The sequence below is a fragment of the Leuciscus leuciscus genome (genome assembly GCF_965113295.1).
Source record: "Leuciscus leuciscus genome assembly, chromosome: 12".
In the NCBI taxonomy this organism is placed as follows: Eukaryota; Metazoa; Chordata; class Actinopteri; order Cypriniformes; family Leuciscidae; genus Leuciscus; species Leuciscus leuciscus.
Genome location: NC_138736.1, coordinates 26,203,682 through 26,225,768, shown reverse-complemented (window position 1 = coordinate 26,225,768; position 22,087 = coordinate 26,203,682). Strand labels below are relative to the sequence as shown.

At 38.4% G+C, this 22,087-nt stretch overlaps 1 protein-coding gene across 1 annotated transcript in view; it reads right to left on the bottom strand.

Moving 5' to 3' along the window:
* Positions 1 to 22,087, bottom strand: part of topaz1 (testis and ovary specific TOPAZ 1) — an 89,657-nt gene that overhangs the window by 26,240 nt on the left and 41,330 nt on the right. The window contains exons 10-13 of the mRNA XM_082185600.1: positions 7,570 to 7,662; positions 7,179 to 7,294; positions 7,013 to 7,079; positions 6,533 to 6,704 (exon numbers count right to left, since the gene is read on the bottom strand). Of these exons, the coding sequence (XP_082041726.1) occupies positions 6,533 to 6,704; positions 7,013 to 7,079; positions 7,179 to 7,294; positions 7,570 to 7,662 (448 nt within the window). The remainder of the gene's footprint in view (positions 1 to 6,532; positions 6,705 to 7,012; positions 7,080 to 7,178; positions 7,295 to 7,569; positions 7,663 to 22,087) is intronic.

The window sequence follows — 22,087 nt, the reverse complement described above, 5'->3', positions numbered from 1 at the left end:
TATGGAGCCGAGAAGACCCTTTAAATTTATAATTGTAGCGTTCGATGTCCAACTGAACTGAACAGTTTTTATTTCTATAAAAAAGCAAACGACTCTGGGGGCCTTGCCATGTTGGTCAAGTCATGTAATCGTGTACAGTAGGCTTGGCGCGATAGTCGGTGTTACACGGTGTTCAGTCGCAACACCGGTTTCATCACTTGCCCACCGCAGCACCGCAAAACATTTTTTTTAAAGCAATTACGCAGTATCCGTATTTTCTGTCACCAGTTGACTAGCGTTGTATGATCACGCTCAACCATTCAAGCGCGACAAAACAAGAGACCGCGCTGTAAGTCCTGCCTATTACACACACAAGCACACATACACACATACACACACACACACACACACACACACACACACACACACACACACACACACACACACACACACACACACGGAAAAGACGCGCGTCAGTATCGAGTTCTCTTTTCGGCCTTGAACAAGGATTGGTATACCGGTAGCCTAAAAACTCTTCATAAAGCAGTGAAATTCATGTGGCGTTTCCTGATGGAACGATGTTGTTCGTTAACTTCATTTTATACGTGCAATTCACACGAGCTCTAAACGAATGCGAGACTGCTGCGATTAGTCAAACTTTATTAATGAAACAAAATCAGAGGGAATAATTTCTATAATGTATTTTTTCTTTTATTTTTTACCGGTTGGCCGGTCACACGGCTTTCATAGTTTTCAGTTAGGCTAGTGTGGAGACCAGGGCTGGGTTTCCCGATAACGATGTATCTTAGCTCTTAAGAGCGTTCTCTATGTGCAAGGTTACGCTCGCCGCAATTCCATGCGCGTTTCCCAAAAATGCACTTAACATGAATGCGCGAGAACGCGTTCGTGCTACTTAAGAGTCGCTGTCCATTCACGAAGTGCTGAAATATAACCTTACATGGTGTGTTCTTATTCTTTTTAATGAACGTTCTATGTTTAATATAAGCGTTTGCCATTGTACTGTTTTGTTGTTGCGTTTTTCATGAATAATAACGAACCCACCATTCAGACACTGTGGTTGAATCCGAAATCGTGCCCTATACCCTCAAATAGGGCGTTATTGTTCTCAACATGATCTCAAGCAGTGAATAATAGAGGACACTGACAACGCACTGAAAGACAGGACAGAGCAGGTAATATTTAATATGAAACAAAGTCTCAACTTTCAAATTTGGTCAGTCAAACAAAAATAAAATAGGCCTACCGTTTTTTGCTCTTTTATGTGTCCTGACAGATTGCCTCAGTTAAAGCCAAGTTCAAATACACCAAAGTTAATCAATAACTCTTCTGACTGCTTTGTCGCACAAAAATAGTGGAATTTGATTGGTCAGATCGCATGTCAATCAAACTCAATACGAATGATGAATTGACGCCATGTAAAAAAAAATTACATCACTCTAACACCCCCCACCCCCACGATGAAACCGGTAATACCGGTGTTGTCACAAGTCGATTAACCGGTGGGAGAATATTATCACCGTCACATCTCTAGTGTACAGCCTAACATCGTGTAACATCGGTAACACCCACTACGGCAGCAAGCCTAATGTCCACATGCTCTTTTTCAAGAAATCACAGTGGCTGTAGGATTTTTATTTAGTTGACAAAAATGTCCCTCTTGGGTCGGCAAACGCGTCGGCGCGTATTGCTGGATTTATAACATGGTTTTTGGTGCCAGACGGGCCGGTCTGAGTATTTCACAATCTGCTCAGTTGCTGGGATTTTCACGCACAACCATTTCTAGGGTTTACAAAGAATGGTGTGAAAAGGGAAAAACATCCAGTATGCGGCAGTCCTGTGGGCGAAAATGCCTTGTTAATGCTAGAGGTCAGAGGAGAATGGGCCGACTGATTCAAGCTGATAGAAGAGCAACTTTGACTGAAATAACCACTCGTTACAACCAAGGTATGCAGCAAAGCATTTGTGAAGCCACAACACGCACAACCTTGAGGCAGATGGGCTACAACAGCAGAAGACCCCACCGGGTACCACTCATCTCCACTACAAATAGGAAAAAGAGGCTACAATTTGCACGAGCTCACCAAAATTGGACTGTTGAAGACTCAAAAAATGTTGCCTGGTCTGATGAGTCTCGATTTCTGTTGAGACATTCAGATGGTAGAGTCAGAATTTGGCGTAAACAGAATGAGAACATGGATCCATCATGCCTTGTTACCACTGTGCAGGCTGGTGGTGGTGGTGTAATGGTGTGGGGGATGTTTTCTTGGCACACTTTAGGCCCCTTAGTGCCAATTGGGCATCGTTTAAATGCCACGGCCTACCTGAGCATTGTTTCTGACCATGTCCATCCCTTTATGACCACCATGTACCCATCCTCTGATGGCTACTTCCAGCAGGATAATGCACCATGTCACAAAGCTCGAATCATTTCAAATTGGTTTCTTGAACATGACAATGAGTTCACTGTACTAAAATGGCCCCCACAGTCACCAGATCTCAACCCAATAGAGCATCTTTGGGATGTGGTGGAACGGGAGCTTCGTGCCCTGGATGTGCATCCCACAAATCTCCATCAACTGCAAGATGCTATCCTATCAATATGGGCCAACATTTCTAAAGAATGCTTTCAGCACCTTGTTGAATCAATGCCACGTAGAATTAAGGCAGTTCTGAAGGCGAAAGGGGGTCAAACACAGTATTAGTATGGTGTTCCTAATAATCCTTTAGGTGAGTGTGTGTATATATATATATATATATATATATATATATATATATATATATATATATATATATATATATATATATATATATATATATATTAGGGCTGGGAATCGATTAAAAAAAATTAACTAATTAATTGCACAATTTGCTGTAATTAATTGCAATTAATTGGATTTCCCCCAAGCTTGTAATCATCAATATTTAAACTTAGAATCACCTAATTAAATTAAACATCACAGGGGAAAAAAAGGAACAGAAAATACCCTATATTAAAATAATATTAAACATCAATATCAACATATTGTTTTTCAATAAACAATCAACAATCAATTTAACAGATTTTTTTTTATTATAATTTTTTTTACTAATTATCAAAATAAAATATAGTCCTATAAAGCTATTATTATCAGAGCATGTGATCAGAGCAGGTAATTTTACCATTGTTGCATAGCATGACTATACCAGCTTAGTAAGGCTATTGCAAACAGAAGTCTAGGCTACTACAGAGAAATTTCACGTTATTTGAGCGGACTTTGCTTTTCCAGTGCGTGATCGGTACATGATTCGAGTGTTTGGGCCGTTAAGGACAGAGCAGAACACGGAGCGGAACATTGAGCAGAGAGCGCAGCGCGCCGACACACACACACACACACACACACACACACACACACACACACACAGAACGGAGAGCGCGCCGCACACACGGAGCGGAAAAGACCCGCTTCATGAAAGCTGCACGAGACTGAAACCTGATCGCCGCACACGGAGGGGCGGGACTGTATATTTTCGGCCTTTTCAATAGCAGCTGCAACAGGAAATCATTAAAACGAGGCAAAAAAAAAAAGTGCTGCGTTAATTGTGTTATTTTTTTTTTACGCGTTAAACATCTCAAATTAAACGCAAAGATTAACACATTAATTCCCCCAGCCCTAATATATATATATATATATATATATATATATATATATATATATATATATAGTAGTGGTGGGCCGTTATCGGCGTTAACGTGCTGCGTTAACGCGAGACTCTTATCGCGCGATAAAAAAAATATCGCCGTTAATCTATTCTCCAAGTTGGGTTGGGAGATGGCTCTATACTACACAAGCTATGATGACGCAATCTACCCGCGGCCGCGAGGTAAACCTGGCTGCAACGCATATTCGTCGTCATCTTAAGTAAACACGGCTGAAAGTGAAAGCTGGTGAAAAAGATCGGTGCAACATCCATTATTTGGACTTGGTTCGGGTTTAAGCCGTCAGACGAGCAGCAGCAAACTATATACAGAGTGTGTGGGGTAACAGTTCGGTAAGTTAACACACGACTAATCCGTTCGACCACCTCAAATTCAAAACGAAACATGATATCACTGAATACCAGCGTGCGCGTATTATTCCCATTCCAATATATCTTAGTGCAGGGCCGGATCTACCATATGGGCAATCTGGGCACGTGCCCAGGGGCCCTTGCGCAGAGAGGGGCCCTCCGTGATCTGAGTTTTTTTTTTTTTTTTTGCCACGTTCGCTGCTACATAAAAATAGTATACACAAGGCTTTGCCTCGATCTTGATAATTATCCAATCAGAATTTTAAAAAAGTGTATATTACATTATATGATCTCTTATTCATGCAAATGCTTTTAAACAATTCATGTGCGACAAGACAAAAGTCTGACTGTGACACACACACACACACACAGACACAGAAAGACGCGCGCGCGCCAGTATCGTGCGCACAGACAGCACGCCAGAATACAGTTATCTTTCGTGCTTGAACTTACAATAACACACACAATTATGCCAAAATGTCCGTTTTGTCGAGTATCTTCATAACATAAGAGCTGTCTTATGATGAACGTCAAGAGTTGTGAAAGAATGAGGCGCGTGCGAGAGCCGCGTCTCCGTCAGCTGGTCTTAAAGAGACAGCAGCCAATAAAGCTTTCTGTCAGTAAAGTTAATCAAAGAACAAAAAGAACAGAGAAAATGACTCACTGCTGTTGACTAAAGTTTTTTTTTTTTTTTTTTGCTATAATAAGGATTAGTCTATATTTAATTTATAATTTATGCAGTGCAGTTTGACAATTTCGGTATATGTCCTAGGTCTACCTGTTTGACAGGCACAGGTAAATATGACATTTATTTTTAACTCTTGTATTATTGAGACAAATAACAATATTGAATTTATTTTAATTTGAAAACACAGTGCATTTAGTTGTTGTTTCTAGTTTGAGTTGAGAAATGGGCTACAAATTTCAGCATTATCACTAATCTGTGTGTGCATTTTACTTGAGAAATAAGCAAGTTAACTCATGAAACCATTTGTTTACTATATCGCAATCGCATATCGCAATATTGACCTCAATAATCACAATATGACATTTTCCCCAAATCGTGCAGCCATACTTTTCAGAAAAATGTATTTCGTATCATTGTCTTGTGAACTAGTCATTCAGCTTTTGATCAATAGTGATTGGCATGTTAAATCCCACACCTGGAGTGTGTTCCTTTGGAGGGTGTGGTTGTCAGGTAGGGGAGGGGGCCCATGAGCTTCAGTGCCCAGGGGCCCCTGGGGGTACTAATCCAGCCTTGCTTAGTGGTGTAGCACATAATCTCGATTTTAAGAATCGTTGTTGTGTTTCTTTTTAACTGAAAAGACATCAGTTAGACAATATTCTAATTTTAAATTTGGGGTTTCATAAGCTCCAAGCCATAATAAACATTAGACCTACTTAAGTCTCTGCAGCTAGTGTACTTAAATTTTATTTATCTGCAAAATTATTTTGTATACTTACAGTTTTGCACAATATATGTTCTCAAAACTACATACACCCTTTAAAAAAAAATACATTTAGCAGTTGTTTAGCATGGGTCTGTGTAATCTGTTCTGAAATGGTTTTATTATAATATACTGTAAATCGTTATCGCAAGAGGCTGCAATGTATATCACAATATAGATTTTAGGCCATATCGCCCATCCCTAATTGATAGCCTATAGTAGTTGATAATAACATAGGCCTACCTAATGTTGCCTACGGACGGTAACAGTACAGTAGTAACCTTTCACAGTCTATGAGTAGAACAGCTTTCTCAAGCAGTTTATGATGCATTTTGGAAACAGGAGATGAGCCCCTGGTCTAATGCGCCACCTGGCTTGAGAAACCCGTTCTCAAAGACTTACTTTTATAGTCATTATTTGGGTAGCACACATATTCTGAATGCCTTCGGCAGAATTCAAATGAGCCATTTTAATCTAGATTAATTTCAAAATTAATCTAGATTAAAAAAATGAATCTATGCCCACCTCTAATATATAGAGAGCAGACCTAATTAACACAGTTATGAACCTGCAAAAGCTCAAAAATGGTGCCCGTTGACTTTTAAATAATTGCTGTACTTCATTTTTTTATTTAGAAACAAAGTGGATCATGGTTTCCACAAAAATATTAAGCAGCGAAACTATTTTCAACATTGATAAGAAATGTTTTCAAGCAGAAAATCTGTATATTAAAATGACTTCTAAAGGATCATGTGAGGATCAATGAATAATGGAGTAAAGACTGCTGAAAGTTCAGCTTTGCCATCACAGGAATAAATTACATTTAAAAAATATATTTTAAAAAAGTTATTTTAAAATGTAATAATATTACTGGTTTTAGTGTTGACCAATTAAATAAAGCCTTAATGAGCATATAAGACTTCTTTCATAAAGATTTAAACAATCTTACCAAACCCTTACTTTTAAATGGTAATGTACATATGAATTACTTAACAAAACAAAAAAAATTAAATCAATGAAATCAAGTAAGTGTGTACCTGATTCAGCAAACAGCTCATATGGTAGGGTGAGTTTGTCTTTGGGCTCTTTCAGCAGCGCCATGGTAACGCAGCAGCAGAACCTGAGAAGTTCTGGGGGACTGTGTGAACCCACACAAACACCACAGAATACTAGTGCCAATCCAGCCCAGTCATCCTGATGCTTCAGCATCTGAAGAGACGCGCACGCACACACACACACACACACACACACACACACACACACACACACACACACACACACACACACACACACACACACACACACACACACACACACACACACACACACACACACACACACACACACACACACACACACACACACACACACAAAACCTCTCCACAAATAAGTGATAATGTAAAAGACATGGCATCATAAATAAATAAGAATGGAAAAAAAAAAAAAAGAGAAACAAACAAGAGAGAGCAAATATAAAAGTGTAAATAAGTACTATGGAAATGAGGTAATGATCTTACTTCAACTCTAACAACAGCCTGGGCCAGATCCGACAGCTCAGATGTGTGAGGGTTAGTCGCCAGAGCTCTACAAACAAAAACAGAGTATCTGTGACATCATGTGATGGTTTTTCGGTAATGTAACATGATAAAACTATTAACTGTTCTGCTGTGGGAGGGAGCATACCTGCATTTAACAGCAAGGAAAATGTCCATCTGCTGTCTAGGAACCAGCATCATTTGGAGATGACTCTGCATGACCTCACACTGATCCACACTGAATACACAACCTGCCTCAACAATCTAAATACATAAACACACATTAAATGTGGCATTATGGCTAATCTGAAATTGTAATTGCAGAGCGCACACACACTATCACTTATCTCCATTATATTATATAATGATCTAATGAAAGGATGCCCAAACCTGTTCTTGCAGATCTACCTTGCTGCAGATCATCAGGAGCACTTGATAATTACAGACAGTTCAAGGTTGGATCTGAACTCTGCGGGTAGGTAGATCTCCAGGAACAGTATTGGGCACCCCTGATCTAATGCTTAAAAAGTGAGCATTACCTTTGAGGTGAGGAGAATGAGCTCAGGGACAGTGTTGATCAGACCTCTTTCCCTCACAAGTTTAAAAACAGCCAACATAATCTCAGGAGGAGGCTGACACAAGAAAATATACAAGACATAAGAAAAACAAAGTATATATTTATGCATTATATAGACAGTAAGTAGTCAACCAGAATGCCTATTACCACCGCCACAAGGCCACAGTGTTAAATATAACCCAGTGCCGCAAAAGGACCGTTTGCAACATTGCTCAGTAAGGCTGGAATTGTGACATTTTACTTGTAAATTAAGATAAAGTAATCAAATAAATTACTGGTAATAACAACAACAATAATAATAATAATAATAATAATATTTAATCTTGACTAATTATTTATATATATGCTTAATGTTCCAGCTATTTGACTACTTTTACAGTGAAATATTACAGTGACGGCAGTGCATGAAGTGTGCTTACTTTTTACAGTACAGTAGGCCTACTAGTCAGTATTTAAAATTACACATGGTGTGTATTATGCCATATAATAAATAAAACAATATGAAAGGTCGATCAATCCTATACAACTCATTGATGTATTTCAACAGGTCACACATGTACAGTGGGGAGAACAAGTATTTGATACACTGCCGATTTTGCAGGTTTTCCTACTTACAAAGCATGTAGAAGTCTGTAATTTTTATCATAGGTACTCTTCAACTGTGAGTGACGGAATCTAAAACAAAAATCCAGAAAATCACATTGTATGATTTTTAAGTAATTAATTTGCATGACAATACAAAAAGCCACATTTTGAGCAGTTTTTACTGTACCAATCTTTTTTTTTATGGGCCCTTGATTTTGGAAAATAGGACAATGTACACATCCGTATTGTGCCATCAAGCCCATTTCACAGGAAGGTTTCTCAGCCGACACAAAGGATGTATTAAAGTTGACAAAAGGCCTTGATATTAGAAGTACTGTCCTAATGAAAGCCAAATTGAGCAAATGGTTTATGCTCTGTTAATTAATGCGCATCCATGCTCTCATTTTCTTCACAGTAATATCGCCGAGATGCACAAAGGAAATATGTTATAGTATACTGGAAATTGTAACGCATGAGCACGTAAAAATTCCCATGTGCACGCAGTTTCTCGTGAGCACGCAAAATGTTTCTCGTGTGCACGCAAAATCATGATTATTTTTTATTTTCGCAAAGGTCCCTTTAGGGACTCCGTACCAAGGTACAATTTAGTCTGAGATGAATTAAGAATAGAGGTCTACCGATATGTGTTTTTTCAGGCCGATGCCGATCTTTTGAAATCCGGGTCGGCCGATGGCCGATAAATGCTGCCGATTTATTTTGCCCGATATTTGGCCAATTATGTGCTTGTTTTTAACCTCTATTTGAAAGATAAAATGTAACAAATAATTACTTAAGATAGACAAAATTTCTCAACAAAAACATTTATTGAACACTTGACCAATCTGCACTTGTACAAAAGACAAAAAGACCTTGAGATATGTTTGGTAATTGTACCTGAATGAATTGAAAATTTATTTGCTACATTTCAGATTAATCTATTTGGGTAACACTTTATAATAACTGAACGCTATTAATCATTAGTTAAGCATTAGTAAACAGTTAATTCATCATTTATAAAGCATTAATAGACATTAACAAGCAGTTTATAAATACAGTTATAAATGCAGTATTCTTAATTTATAAGCATATCTATAATGTGTTTAATAATTGTTTTCATAATTAATGATCAATTTATCATTTCTAGGGCTGGGATAAACGATTATTTTTTTAACGATTAATCTAGCGATTATTTTTTCGATGCATCGATTAATCTAACGATTCATTTTTCGGACCGATTCGATTTCGATTCGATTCGATTATCTCCCCATTAATTGACTACTAACAATTTATACATGTTGATTTACATATCTGAATGAAAAAACATGAATTCCTTAACATTGCAATATATGTTTATTGCTCTTAAAATTACAAAATAAAAGACTATACAAGTGCAAAGTAATGCATTCTTAGTCAGAGATAGCATTCAATAAAACCTTGAAGCCTTGAAAACATATAGCTTACTGAAACAAGCTTACTGAACACATAGGGCCTAGCTAGCTTACTGAAAAAAAAGTTATTTCAGATGAAAATAACAACAACTTGATGACTAGCATTCAATAAAAAAGGTCACCCAAAATACTTGTTTAGAGCAACTGAAAGAATACAGTAACCAATGTAAACTTGAGGGCTTTAAGCTAATACAGAGAGTGCTTTTCCAACAAAAAAATCAATAAAAATTAACAGTGGGAGCCAGCAGCCTGTCATGGAGAAAAAAAAAATCTCCGAATGCTCCACGTGAAACTTTGGTGTTCCGCCCTTTTTCTATCGTGTCTAATGATTTTGGTTAATATGCACGAGGGAGAGAGAGAGCAAGACAGCGCTCGTGTAGTTTGAAGACTGTGAGTGTGCGAACGCGTGCGAAACTTTGGTGTTTCGCCCTTTTTCTATCGTGTTTAATGATTTTGATTAATATGCACGAGGGAGAGAGAGAGCAAGCAGCGCTCGTGTTGTTTGAAGAGTGCGCGCGCGCGGCCGGGGCTCTCTCTCGTACGCGCCCCAGCAGTCATTCTATTCTACACTCACCGATCAAATAAGGCTTTGACAGCCGCCAAAAAAAAGATCAATGCAGAAAAACCCCTGGATTGGTTATATAACGTTGGACAGAATGTTGATCCGGCCATCGCGTATATTCAGCGCACATAAGGTAAACGTTTTGCAAACGTTTTTTAGAGAAATAAAAACAGGTCGACGAATCGATGCGCATATTTTGCGTCGACGTATTTTTTGCGTCGACGTCATCGATGACCTCGATGCGTTGTCCCAGCCCTAATCATTTCTAAATGAAGTATTTCATTATTTACAAACCGGTTATTTAGGAGTTGTCAGTGGTTCATAAGATCACTTAGAAAGTGTAAGTAAATTATTAATAAACTGTTTAAATACATATTATTATTCAGACATATAGTATATAGGCATATAGGTTTATTAACATGTATTTCTACTGTAATTCAGGGTTAATTCGGGTAGTTATAAAGCATTTAGTAGTGGTCAGTTCACCATGTTTGTGAGCTAATCTAAAGTGAGGACTAGTTATGCTTTGTAAAGCGTTTATAAAGAAGATTTAAAGGCTGTTAATATTTTTATGTTCTGTATCGCTGTGTTGTATTTGTTTACTTTTTCTGTTTAGAAGAAAACTGAGTCTTTAAATCTCCTTTATAAATGCTTTACAAAGCATAACTAGTCCTCACTTTAGATTAGCTCACAAACATAGTTAACTGACCACTACTAAATGCTTTATAACTACCTGAATCTACTACATTTACTTACACTTTCTAAGTGATCTTATTAGCCACTGACAACTCCTAAATAACCGGTTTGTAAATAATGCAATACTTCTTTTAAAAATGATAAAGTGATCATTAATAAATTAAGAAAATACAATTATTAAACACATTATAGACATGCTTATAAATCAAGAATACAGCATTTATAACTGTATTTATAAACTGCTTATTAATGTATATTAATGCTTTATAAATGATGAATTAACTGTTTACTAATGCTTAACTAATGATTAATAGCGTGCAGTTATTATAAAGTGTTACCTATATGGGTTTTCCTTAAAATTTTAATTAACAGTAACTTAAACACTTTGCAGTTTGAATGATGTCCTGTATAAACAAAATGACGGAGTATGTTTTTATGTTTCCACTGTTCGATCGCGCCCGCACCTCACACACACACACGTGCACACAAATATAAGTAAACACTTTGCGACTTTAAACACACGCGAGTGACGCGACTTTTCGATCATGCCCGCCTGCCTGCCTGTCTCTCTCTCTCGCTCTCTCACACACACACACACACACACACACACACACACACACACACACACACACACACACAACATATTCCAGCATTGTAATGTTTACATTGCAGCCTGAGCTAAGGCAGGGCTACAGATTAGGTGTCCCTAAATAACCCCCGTATCTAACATTAGTTCTGCATTATGTTACATTAATTAATTTGCACGCGAGTTTTCTTTATTTTTATAGCGTGTATTCTCCGTGTAATTTTATACACCGAACCGTGACGCCCGGACCGTTTTGGTTCAATACGAATACATGTACCGTTCCACCCCTAGTCTACAGTGAAATACAGTCACACATTACACTGTTTGGTCACCATTTTAACCGTGTTTAATCCAGCTACTAGCTAAAGGTATGCTAATGTTAGCTGCTGACTAGCGTCACGTGCAGCAAAGCGATGTTTCTGTTATTCTAACGTCCGTTTTCAGAGCATCCAAGAGAAGCACAGGCATAACAGTAGCACCGAAATGAAGCACAGAAATCTGCAGTAAAAGTTGGCAGTAACATATCAAAAGTTTTTAATTAAATATAAAGGAGTTTTCTCCAAGGAACTTAGCCCCTTTCTTAGGCACTGGATGAGGTCTGCTCACTCTGCTGGAAAATGACTCTAGGGGCAGCGTGCGTGGAACACGTGTTCCACAACAACAACAACAACAACACTAGGCTGCCCACAGATGCGCCCGCCTAATAATCGGCTTGATATACTTGGATATTGGCCGATGCCGATTATGTTATAAAATTCATCCGACCGATTAATCGGTCGACCTCTAATTAAAGGGATACTTCACCTCTGGAAAGATGAATTTGTATTTAAATTGGGTCATTTATGTAGAAGAAATGTGAAATTATTTTTGAATTTGGAGCTTTTTAGACTGAGAAAAGCCAGAAAATGTATTTTTGGCCTATGTGGATGAAAGACAACAACTCCCAGAATGCACTTGCTTCGCTGCCCTAGGAGACCACTCCCAAGCCACGCCTCCCGGTAAGAGAGCTCAGCAGTTAAACAACAAGGATTAGCTACTAGTGAGTCTCCCCGGGATTTCGAGATCGCCCAAAATGTCCGGGATTCGGCTTTTGCGTTCGACAGTCGCCATTCATTATGTTTACTGTGGCGAGCAGGACGAGGCTGAGGGCCGCGGGACAACGGCGCGAGGCCGGTGGCGTGATTACCGATGAGCAGGTCGCGCTGCAGTCAAAGACGCACTGGTCTCGTATCTCTCACGGAAGAGCGGGAATTTTCTTAGCAATGTTAAAACGCACATCAACCGATCACTTGTTTAGCGTTCATGTAAACACTACATTCAGATTCACCAATCGGAATGAATTCAGTTAGATTGAAACAAAGGTGTGCATGTAAACAATGAATGGCGACTGCAGAAAGCAAAAGCGGAATCCCGGACATTTTGGACGATCTCGACGGCCGGACATGTCCGGGAAAAAGAGGATGGTAACCCCTACTACTCAGCTTTCTCCTACTAGTCAGCTTTCTCCACAAAACAAGAGCCTGCTAGCTTAGCTTCCAAAGAAAGACGACTGTCACTGTGTACATTCTGTGAGTGAGATCCCACCCTCTATGGGCGGGTTGAAAACATGCGGGACAGCCCCTCCTACTGGTCTTTAGCCTCTGGCCAAAAAATCCTCCGATGACGCAAAATTACGATTTTTGCATCATCTGAGGATTTTTTCCAGACAAAAAATACCTAAATCTCTCGTCTCAGGGGGATATGAGGGAGGAAAGCACGGTAATTCGAAAATACTACAGGTTTTCTACTAATACAAAGCTTAATGCTAAATCCTGAAGTATCCCTTTAAGAACGCTTCTATCACGCATGTGCGGACATGGGTACTGCTGGAAAAAAAAGGTAGAAGGCCTCAAAAAACTCAAAAGTAAATCATCTGATCAAGCAAAGGAACTGACTTTGTTTGAACTCTTCAATCACGGAAATAATTAAATATTGAATATTTATTAAAGTTTTATGACAAAAATACTAAGACATTTAAATGATTTAATTCTTTATTTACATGTAGTGTATACACGTCTAGTATAAAAATGTAAGTCTGAATTGTTCATTTACATTTTACATTTACATTTAGTCATTTAGCAGACGCTTTTATCCAAAGCGACTTACAGATTAGGAAAAAATTAAGCGAGTCATCATGAAGAGGCAAAAACAACGCAAGTAGTGCTCAAAAAAAAAGTTCAGGCATTATTCAGAGTAGCATAAACCCGACCGATGAATGGTAAACAAAAGTTTTAAAATAAAACGAGTGTAAACAGCAGGTGCTTCATAACCAACTGCCGCTCATATATAGACAAACGCAACTTAAATGTCCAAATGTAGCAGATGTACCGTTTAGTCAACTAGTCTTGCACATTCCTACTCCATATTGCTTTAAAGTACAACATTCTGTGTGGAATTCAAAAGGATCCGATATGTTTTGTGGTCTGAACAATATAACAATATTTTTTATTTCGAGTACTGATAGGTCTCAAAGAACGAGTACTCGAGTAGGGCTTGAACAGGGGCAGGACATGTCAATCATGGCGATAATGAAAATATTGTACTTTAAACACTTGTGAAAATTATTGTTGACAAATAAAAATTGAAATATGAAAATAAATGTGACTAGAATAGGGCTGCCACCAAAGTGTTTCCCACACATAGACTAATTCGTGGCGGTGCGGCACAGAATCACCACCGGCCGCCACATATTGCGTTTCGTTGAAAAAAAAAATGTTTACGCTATTTAAAATACGCAGCATATTCATTCAGCTGCATTTCCTTTCCCTGCTCTTCCTCCGTCTCTCTGTCACTCACGCGTCTCTCTCATAAGCTATTTTTTGTCTTGCAAAAGCCTTATTTGATCGGTGAGTGATGTAGATCAATGGTTCCCAAAGTGGGGGTCGCGACCCCTGCGCCGGGGTCCCGGGGGGTCGCGACCCCCACTTTGGGAACCATGATTCTAGGAAGATGATTTCTATAAAAAAAGTGGAAAAAATATATAGGCCCTATATATTTTTGTTGCAATTAATTTAATTCAATACTTGTTAAATGGTGTTTGCAGAAAATATATATATATTTTAATTCAATTTGTAATTTTGTCCCAGACATTACGAGATTACGTCAGCGTCAATCACAATCAAGTTATGTACATCACGCACAGCAACACAACGTGTCCCGCTGTTGTTTGCTAAAGCTAAAGGTGTTTGGAGGCTACAAACAAATAATACCTGCTTTAAAATGAAACTGTGGTTAATATCCACAACAGAAAAACCGAGAGGGGGAGAAAAGTCACATGTGCCACAGGTGAGACCGGTTGATGGTGCGAAGACTGCAGTTGCGGAGTGAACATCCGAGAGGGCAGCGGAGGTCAGTGAGGGTGAGCCGCAAGAAATGCCCTCGACTTCTGCTAAGGGTGGAGCCCGCCAAGCCCATCACTCGGACCGGCTTACTCCAAATCAAGAAAATACAGAGAGGAATTTATTAACCCCCTGAGGTCGGCTATCGCGCCGGCTCGTTTTTTTTTCAGATCAGTGTAAAAGAGACTCAAAATACTCTTGATTTTGATCTTACATGCTTGTGTTGTACATAATTCAAAACTGTTAAATGTCTTTTATTTGTGTACACTCATAATAAAAACAAAATGTTGTGTTTTTCGTAAAACAAAGAAAATAAACATGATGCGCGTTCTGCTGTCTCTCTCAATGTGAAACTCATTCTGAAACGCAACAGAAAATGACCTGTAACTCAGCGAATGTTTGTCACATAGACTTGAAACGCATGTCGATACAATGCTTGGAGTCTCTATTTTTAAAGTATGTAAATTATTTAAAAAACAAATATTCTCTGTTTAAGTAATCCGTATGAAAGCAGCGGCATGTACAGTTTCTCAAACGCGTCCTAATTAACTCTAATGTGACCACGCCCACGCGCGCACGAGAGATTGACATGCTAATGATCCACGCGGACGAACGCAGACCTGTAAACGCCCTCATTACCTCAAAACAAAGAATCAGAGACTTCGGTAACTTACTCTGCTTTTCATCGAGTTTGGAAGACTGTGTTTGTGCTGTGCTCTGCTGTTTCACTTGGATTTACCTCAGAAGAATTAGAAGAACATGATTTGAAGACAAGAAAGTTTTTAGTTTAATTATTAGTTTATGTTATTGTTGCATAAACTTCACATTGCAGTTGAACTGTTGCTAGATATAAGGTGAATATTATAATATTTAGACCCGTGTTTACTATACTGTGTTTGTGGATATCTGCTCAAACGTAGATATGTATAATATGGTAACCATAATGTTTCATATTTGGGTGATTCTCGCGAAATTAGACTTATGAGGTGTCATGAAGTATTTTGATGATAAAAGTAAATGCTATCAAAATAAGAAGAATACAGTTAAAAACATCTCTTCATGTACTATTTTGCACATAACATTTCAAAATACTCATCAAAATACTCTGATTTCAAATAACATCATAAATACCAATTTAATCGTTTTTTCCACATTTAAGGGGAAATTTCTCATTACCGCAACGTGTCCATGACTGGATTTTGGTTCTTTGAGATGGAAATATTTATAATTAAAAAATAAGAAAAAGAAAAAGCTTCAGTGCATGTTATACTATAAACATTTGCAGTAAAGAAACATGTGGTATTTGGTGATCATTGGTAAATGTAGTGACAATAATAAGGAATATAAATGTGTCCAAGACCAATTTTCTCATCCTCCGCAACAATTTTCAATCATTGTTTAAGTCCTCTAGGAATGAACTTTTTCAAGGAATTTTGTTGGAAGGGACATAATTGACTGTGACACTCAAGATGGCTACCAGGTAAGCAGTTCATATTTTTTCTCTCCAGATAAAAGTAAAAATGTTGTTTGTCATAGTATCTACACGACTTTTTAGTTCTCATTACCGAAACATGAGTTTGTGAAGTTTTAAAAAATGTTGCCGTTTTAATTTTTTGATTACTATATACCCCATTATGGTCTAAATATAAAAAGAGAGGGAAAGTTTAGCTAACCCTTATTTAGCCTCCACAGTTAACAAGAATGTTTAAGGTCACTCATCCTCCGCAACACCATTATCATTCAACGCAACAATTGAAGGCCTGTTGCGGTGGAGATACTAAATGTTTCGGTAATGAGAAACAGACTTATGAAGGAGGGACGTGCACTATAACTCTTGCTCATTTCAATATAACTTGATATTGCCTTAGCACTACTTGAACAGATTGCGTAAACAAAATAGCTATTACAACCCCCCCAGCAGGAGTCACAAATTTTTCCTTTTTATGAAGTGCTTCCTCAAAAAGCAGTATGAATGCAGTATAGGCCACCTACTATAAATGTAATATTTAATATTCAATAGTTTTATTGTGAAACAATGCTTTTTTTACAAAATGTTACATTCAAGATGGCTATTGTGTATTTTGTTACAGGCAAGCATCAGATGATAAAAAAGGGGATCAGCAAAAGACAGGCTGAAAAAGCACAGGGAAAAAATATACAGCAATCCAATCCTTCTTGAGGAGTACAGAAGAAAGGGGAGAGAGAGGTCAGGGGACAGGGTGATAATAGGGAAAAAATGGTCACGGTTCGGTGCATAAATAAGAATACACGTTATAAAAATAAATAAAACTCACGTGCAAATTAATGAATGTAATGCGGAACTACTGTTAGATACGCGGGTTCTTTAGGGACACATAATCTGCAGCCCCGCCTTAGCTCTGAAGCAGGGGGCCAATGTGTCGGAAAAAATGTAAGCTTCCCCGGGCGCCGCCATTGATTAGCAGACCCCCACCTGCTGTTAGCATTCCATTGACTCCCATTCATTTTGGCGTCACTTTGACAGCGAATAACTTTACATCTGAGGCGTTTAAAGACTCCTTGGGCCCTATTTTAACGATCTGAAACACAAGTATCAAGCGCGAAACACAAGTAACTTTGTGGGCTGGTCTTGGGCGCTGTTGCTATTATACCGGCGGGATAAATGACTCTCCGACACAAATCTAAAATGGGTTGGTCTGAAGTAGCTTCATTATTCATAGGTGTGGTTTGAGCGTAACGTGAAATAAACCAATCAGAGCGACATCTCACATTCCCTTTAAGAGCAGGCGCATTTGTTCCATGGTGGATTGCTATTATAACGGCGGATTTGCCAGACGCACGCCAGGAGCGGTTCACAGCCGAGGAGACCGACGTTCTCGTCAGGGCCATAAAACACAGAGAAGTGACATTGGGGATGGAGAAACACACCCAAATTAGCTTCGGTTAAACAGGCGTATAATAATTTGGGTAAATGTGTAAACTAGATTTATGCTTCATGGACACAACAATGATTTCCCTCGTGTGTTAATATTTTTCCTTGTAATAATGTATGGTTTTCTCAAAATGAGAACTACTGCGTCTGTGTGTAGATGAGATAAGCAAAGTGTATGCACGTTGTGCACACGCTACATTATGGCCAAGCAACCGTCCTTAAAATAGCATCTGAATAACATGAGCAACGCGCCGCTGACTTTAGACTAGGTTTCTCCTGGTCTGTGGCGGAATTGTTTTCTGAAACTGCAAAATAGCACCAGGGAACGTTTGCACCAGAACACGAGGCCTCCTCTTTGCGCTGAACCGCCCCCGGGAGCGCAAATGCATTTTCTAGTTTACCGATGTGCGTCTGTGGAGGGAAAAGTCAGCTGTGCGCGGGTTCAAAATAGGAATGATACATGTGTCGGTGTACAAAGTCAATTGCGCTGGGTGCAAGATAGGGCCCCATTTGTCCATTATTTATTTCTTCAGAAACACGAAAATGTATAAAAGGCTCCATTACCTTGTATCTTACGTTATGGCCCCGTAGAAGCAGTTTTTGTAAAAATAGGCTAACGATTGCATCATAAACACGCGACTCTCTGTCGTACAGTAGAGAGATTACCGTATGGACAGGAGGAGAAGCTCGCGGGCAATCGGGGGGACGCGGAGGCAAAATGACAAAGTAATTAATCAGAATACTTAGCAAAAGTTGCTCCTGCTCCTAGCTCATGGACACCTCCTACTCGCGCTCTCCGTCTCTGCAAGTTTCGGAAGGGAATGATTCAGATTTCTCTCGGCACAGCTACTAGAAGACAGACGGGTTGCTCACGTCACATCTATGTCGTCAAGCTCAGTTTGAGTCTTGCGCAGTACGCTCAGCCATCAGGAAGAGAGAGCTTCTAATTGACTTCACTTTTCTCCGTTGAATCCAATGGGGTCGCTGTGTCCATTTATTTTACTTTCTATGCTCTGAAGCAGGCTGCGATGTAAAGTCATAGACAGTAAAATAAATGGACACAGCGACCCCATAGACTTCAACGGAGAAAAGAAGCACTCACTTCCTGATGGTCGAGCGTACTGCGCAGACTCAAACTGAGCTTCATGACGTAGATGTGACGTGAGCAGCCTGTCTGTCTTCTAGTAGCTGTGCCGAGAGAAATCTGAATCATTCCCTTCCGAAACTTGCAGAGACGGCGAGCGTGAGTCGGAGGTGTCCATGAGCTAGGAGCAGGATAAACTTTATGATTCTCTATGGGCTTCTCCCTTGACTTTATCGGACTTTATGCCTCCACGTCCCCCCGATTGACTGCTAGCTTCTCCTCCTGTCTATATGGTAATTTCCAGAGAGTCATGTGTTTATGACGCAATCGTTAGACTATTTTTACAAAAACTGCTTCTACGGGGCCATAACGTAAGATACAAGGTAATGGAGCCTTTTATACATTGTCGTGTTTCTTTAGAAATAAACAATGGACAAATAGATTCTTTAAACGCCTCAGATGTAAAGTTATTCGCTGTCAAAGTGATGCCAAAATTAACGGGAGTCAATGGAATGCTAACAGCAGGTGATGGCTTGTTAGCCAATGGCGGCCCTCGGGGATGGTACGCTACTCGAGAGCTGGATTACCCCCCTGTGTAAAGTTTGCAATGTTGGAATATAGTGTGAGTGTGAGTGAAAGAGAGAGAGAGAGAGAGAGAGAGAGAGAGAGAGAGAGAGAGAGAGAGAGAGAGAGAGAGAGAGAGAGAGAGAGAGAGAGAGAGAGAGGGACGCGGGCACAATCGAAAAGTCGCAAAGTGTTTACTTATATTTGTGTGTGTGCGCACGCACGCGTGTGTGTGTGTGTGAGTGAGGCGCGGGCACGATCGAACAGTGGAAACGTAAAAACATACTCCGTCATTTTGTTTATACAGTCATTCAAACTGCTAAGTGTTAGTAACTGTTAAAGTAACTATATAATATAAAGGAAAAATATAATATAATATAATACAAATATATTACTCTGAAATGTAGCAAATTCATTTTCAATTCATTGAGGCACAATTACCTAACATATCTCAAGGTCTTTTTGTCTTTTTATTAATTTAATTAATAAACTAATTATATAAAACTATTGTCAGTGCACTACAAATAAACTGGTTCTGTGCCTTACTTTATTAATAAAACTTATTTAAAAAATACAAGGCTTAAGTAATTTATTTCCCTTTGGTGGTCCAGCCTGAGACATGCACAAGCCTTCTGCATTTTTGTTTTGCTTTTCCCTCCATTGTACCGAACTCGTACCGAACCGTGATGTCTGAACCGAGGTATGAACCGAACAGTGACTTCTGTGTACTGTTCCACCCCTAGTAATATATATATATATATATATATATATATATATATATATATATATATATATATATAAATAATATGAAAATATAATATAATATATATGCAATGAAAGCATGCTGACATGCAAACGTGAAGGCTGACATTTTGTACAGTATACACTATATTGTACATACACACTCTCTTTCACACACATCACACACAGACATGCATGCCCATGTCTGTGCGCGTGCTTACACTCACACACACATGCACACACAAATGCACACACACCTACCATTCTTAAATGAACAATTGTGTGCAATTTTGATTATAGTCCAAAGTTTGTATTTATGTCAGTGCTTACTGCATTTCACCTTTTATTCATTTTTCCTTTTCCAGGTAAAATGAAGACTACTCAGGACCTCACAAGATTGCAACTTGTATACACAACACTTGTTAACACAAGGCATGGTACTGTGATGATTACGATAAATGAGAAAATGAAACACTGTTTATGAAATAAATATTCTTTTAAAAATTGTATGTGTTTTAAATATGTAAAAAAGAGTTGGGCATCAAACCCCTTTGTCAACAGTGAATGTGTGAGCTAAATCTCATTTCCGAAACATTGATCCTCATTACCGAAATGGCATTTTCATTACCGCAACATGTATCTTTTTTACAAATTAAGTAATAATTACATAATCATATTTTGTTTTAAAATGTATATAGATATTATACAACACTACTTATTTAAGGTCTGCTACATAACAAATGTGTATGTTATCTTTTAGTGAAACAATTAAATAAAATAAACTGTAAATCATCACGTATGTTTCGGTAATGAGAGAAAATAAGGAAATATGAAAAAGTTATTTCTCCAGAGTTTTACATAGCTTTGAGCACGAGTAATAAGAGTCTACTTTAACATTAGCCAAAAATACACATTTTTAACCATATATTTAATGTAATTTCATGTTGCGGTAATGATCATTTTTTATGGACTTCATCTAAAAAATGTAAATAATTATATCGTTGTTTTGTTTTTTTTATCTTCTAAAAATAATGGTTATAGTAAGTTTAGACCTTAATCTTATATGTGCAAAAAGAAAATTGGCTTCAAGGGCATTTTAAAAATTCTGATGCTGGACACCCATTTTGGAGCGCGCCGTGCGTTTGAATGCATCATATTTTGGAGCGCGCTCTGCGTTTGAATGTATCATATTTTGGAGCGCGCTGTGGGTTTGAATGCATCATATTTTGGAGCGGGCTCTGCGTTTAAATGCATCATATTTTTTACCGCCGTTCCCGCGGCGGTAAATTGTGGGTGTGTATTTGCAGCCTCTTACCGCTAAGAGGCGCTACAATGACAGACTTTGCAAAGTGTCAGTTTATTCTCTCTATTGCGTAATCTGCCGCCGCGGCTCATTGAGAGCAATTGAAAGCTGGTAGCAAATCAATTCAAATGAAACATTGAACGAATTCATAATCACAATACTGAAATTAAATTGAATAAATTGAATAATGAAAAAAATTCAACATAAAACATTGCAATAGAAAAATATTAGGCCACATCAATGAGGCTTTGTAAGAGCAGACATTAGTTTAACAGTATTCAGGCGATAGCTCTGTGGTCAACGCAACAACATGAGCCTCGCGGAACTTAATGCGATCTGAGATCGAATCTCAGTGTAGCCGACAGTGTTTGTTTTTCCATTCTAGATGCTTAAATATGTATCTGTTTATTAAAGGCAAGCATCTTGTTTAATTATCAATTGTACATTACAACATAAATTTGCTACATTCCAGTTGAGCCGATGCAAAGACGACGTAAGGAAGACTGTCAGCCACCAGAAAATGAAGATGATCGTCTTTAATCTGCTAAATTATTATTTTATTTTTTTTATTATTTTTTTTGTGAATCATTCATGAAATTGAGATGACTGACAGTGATACCCGG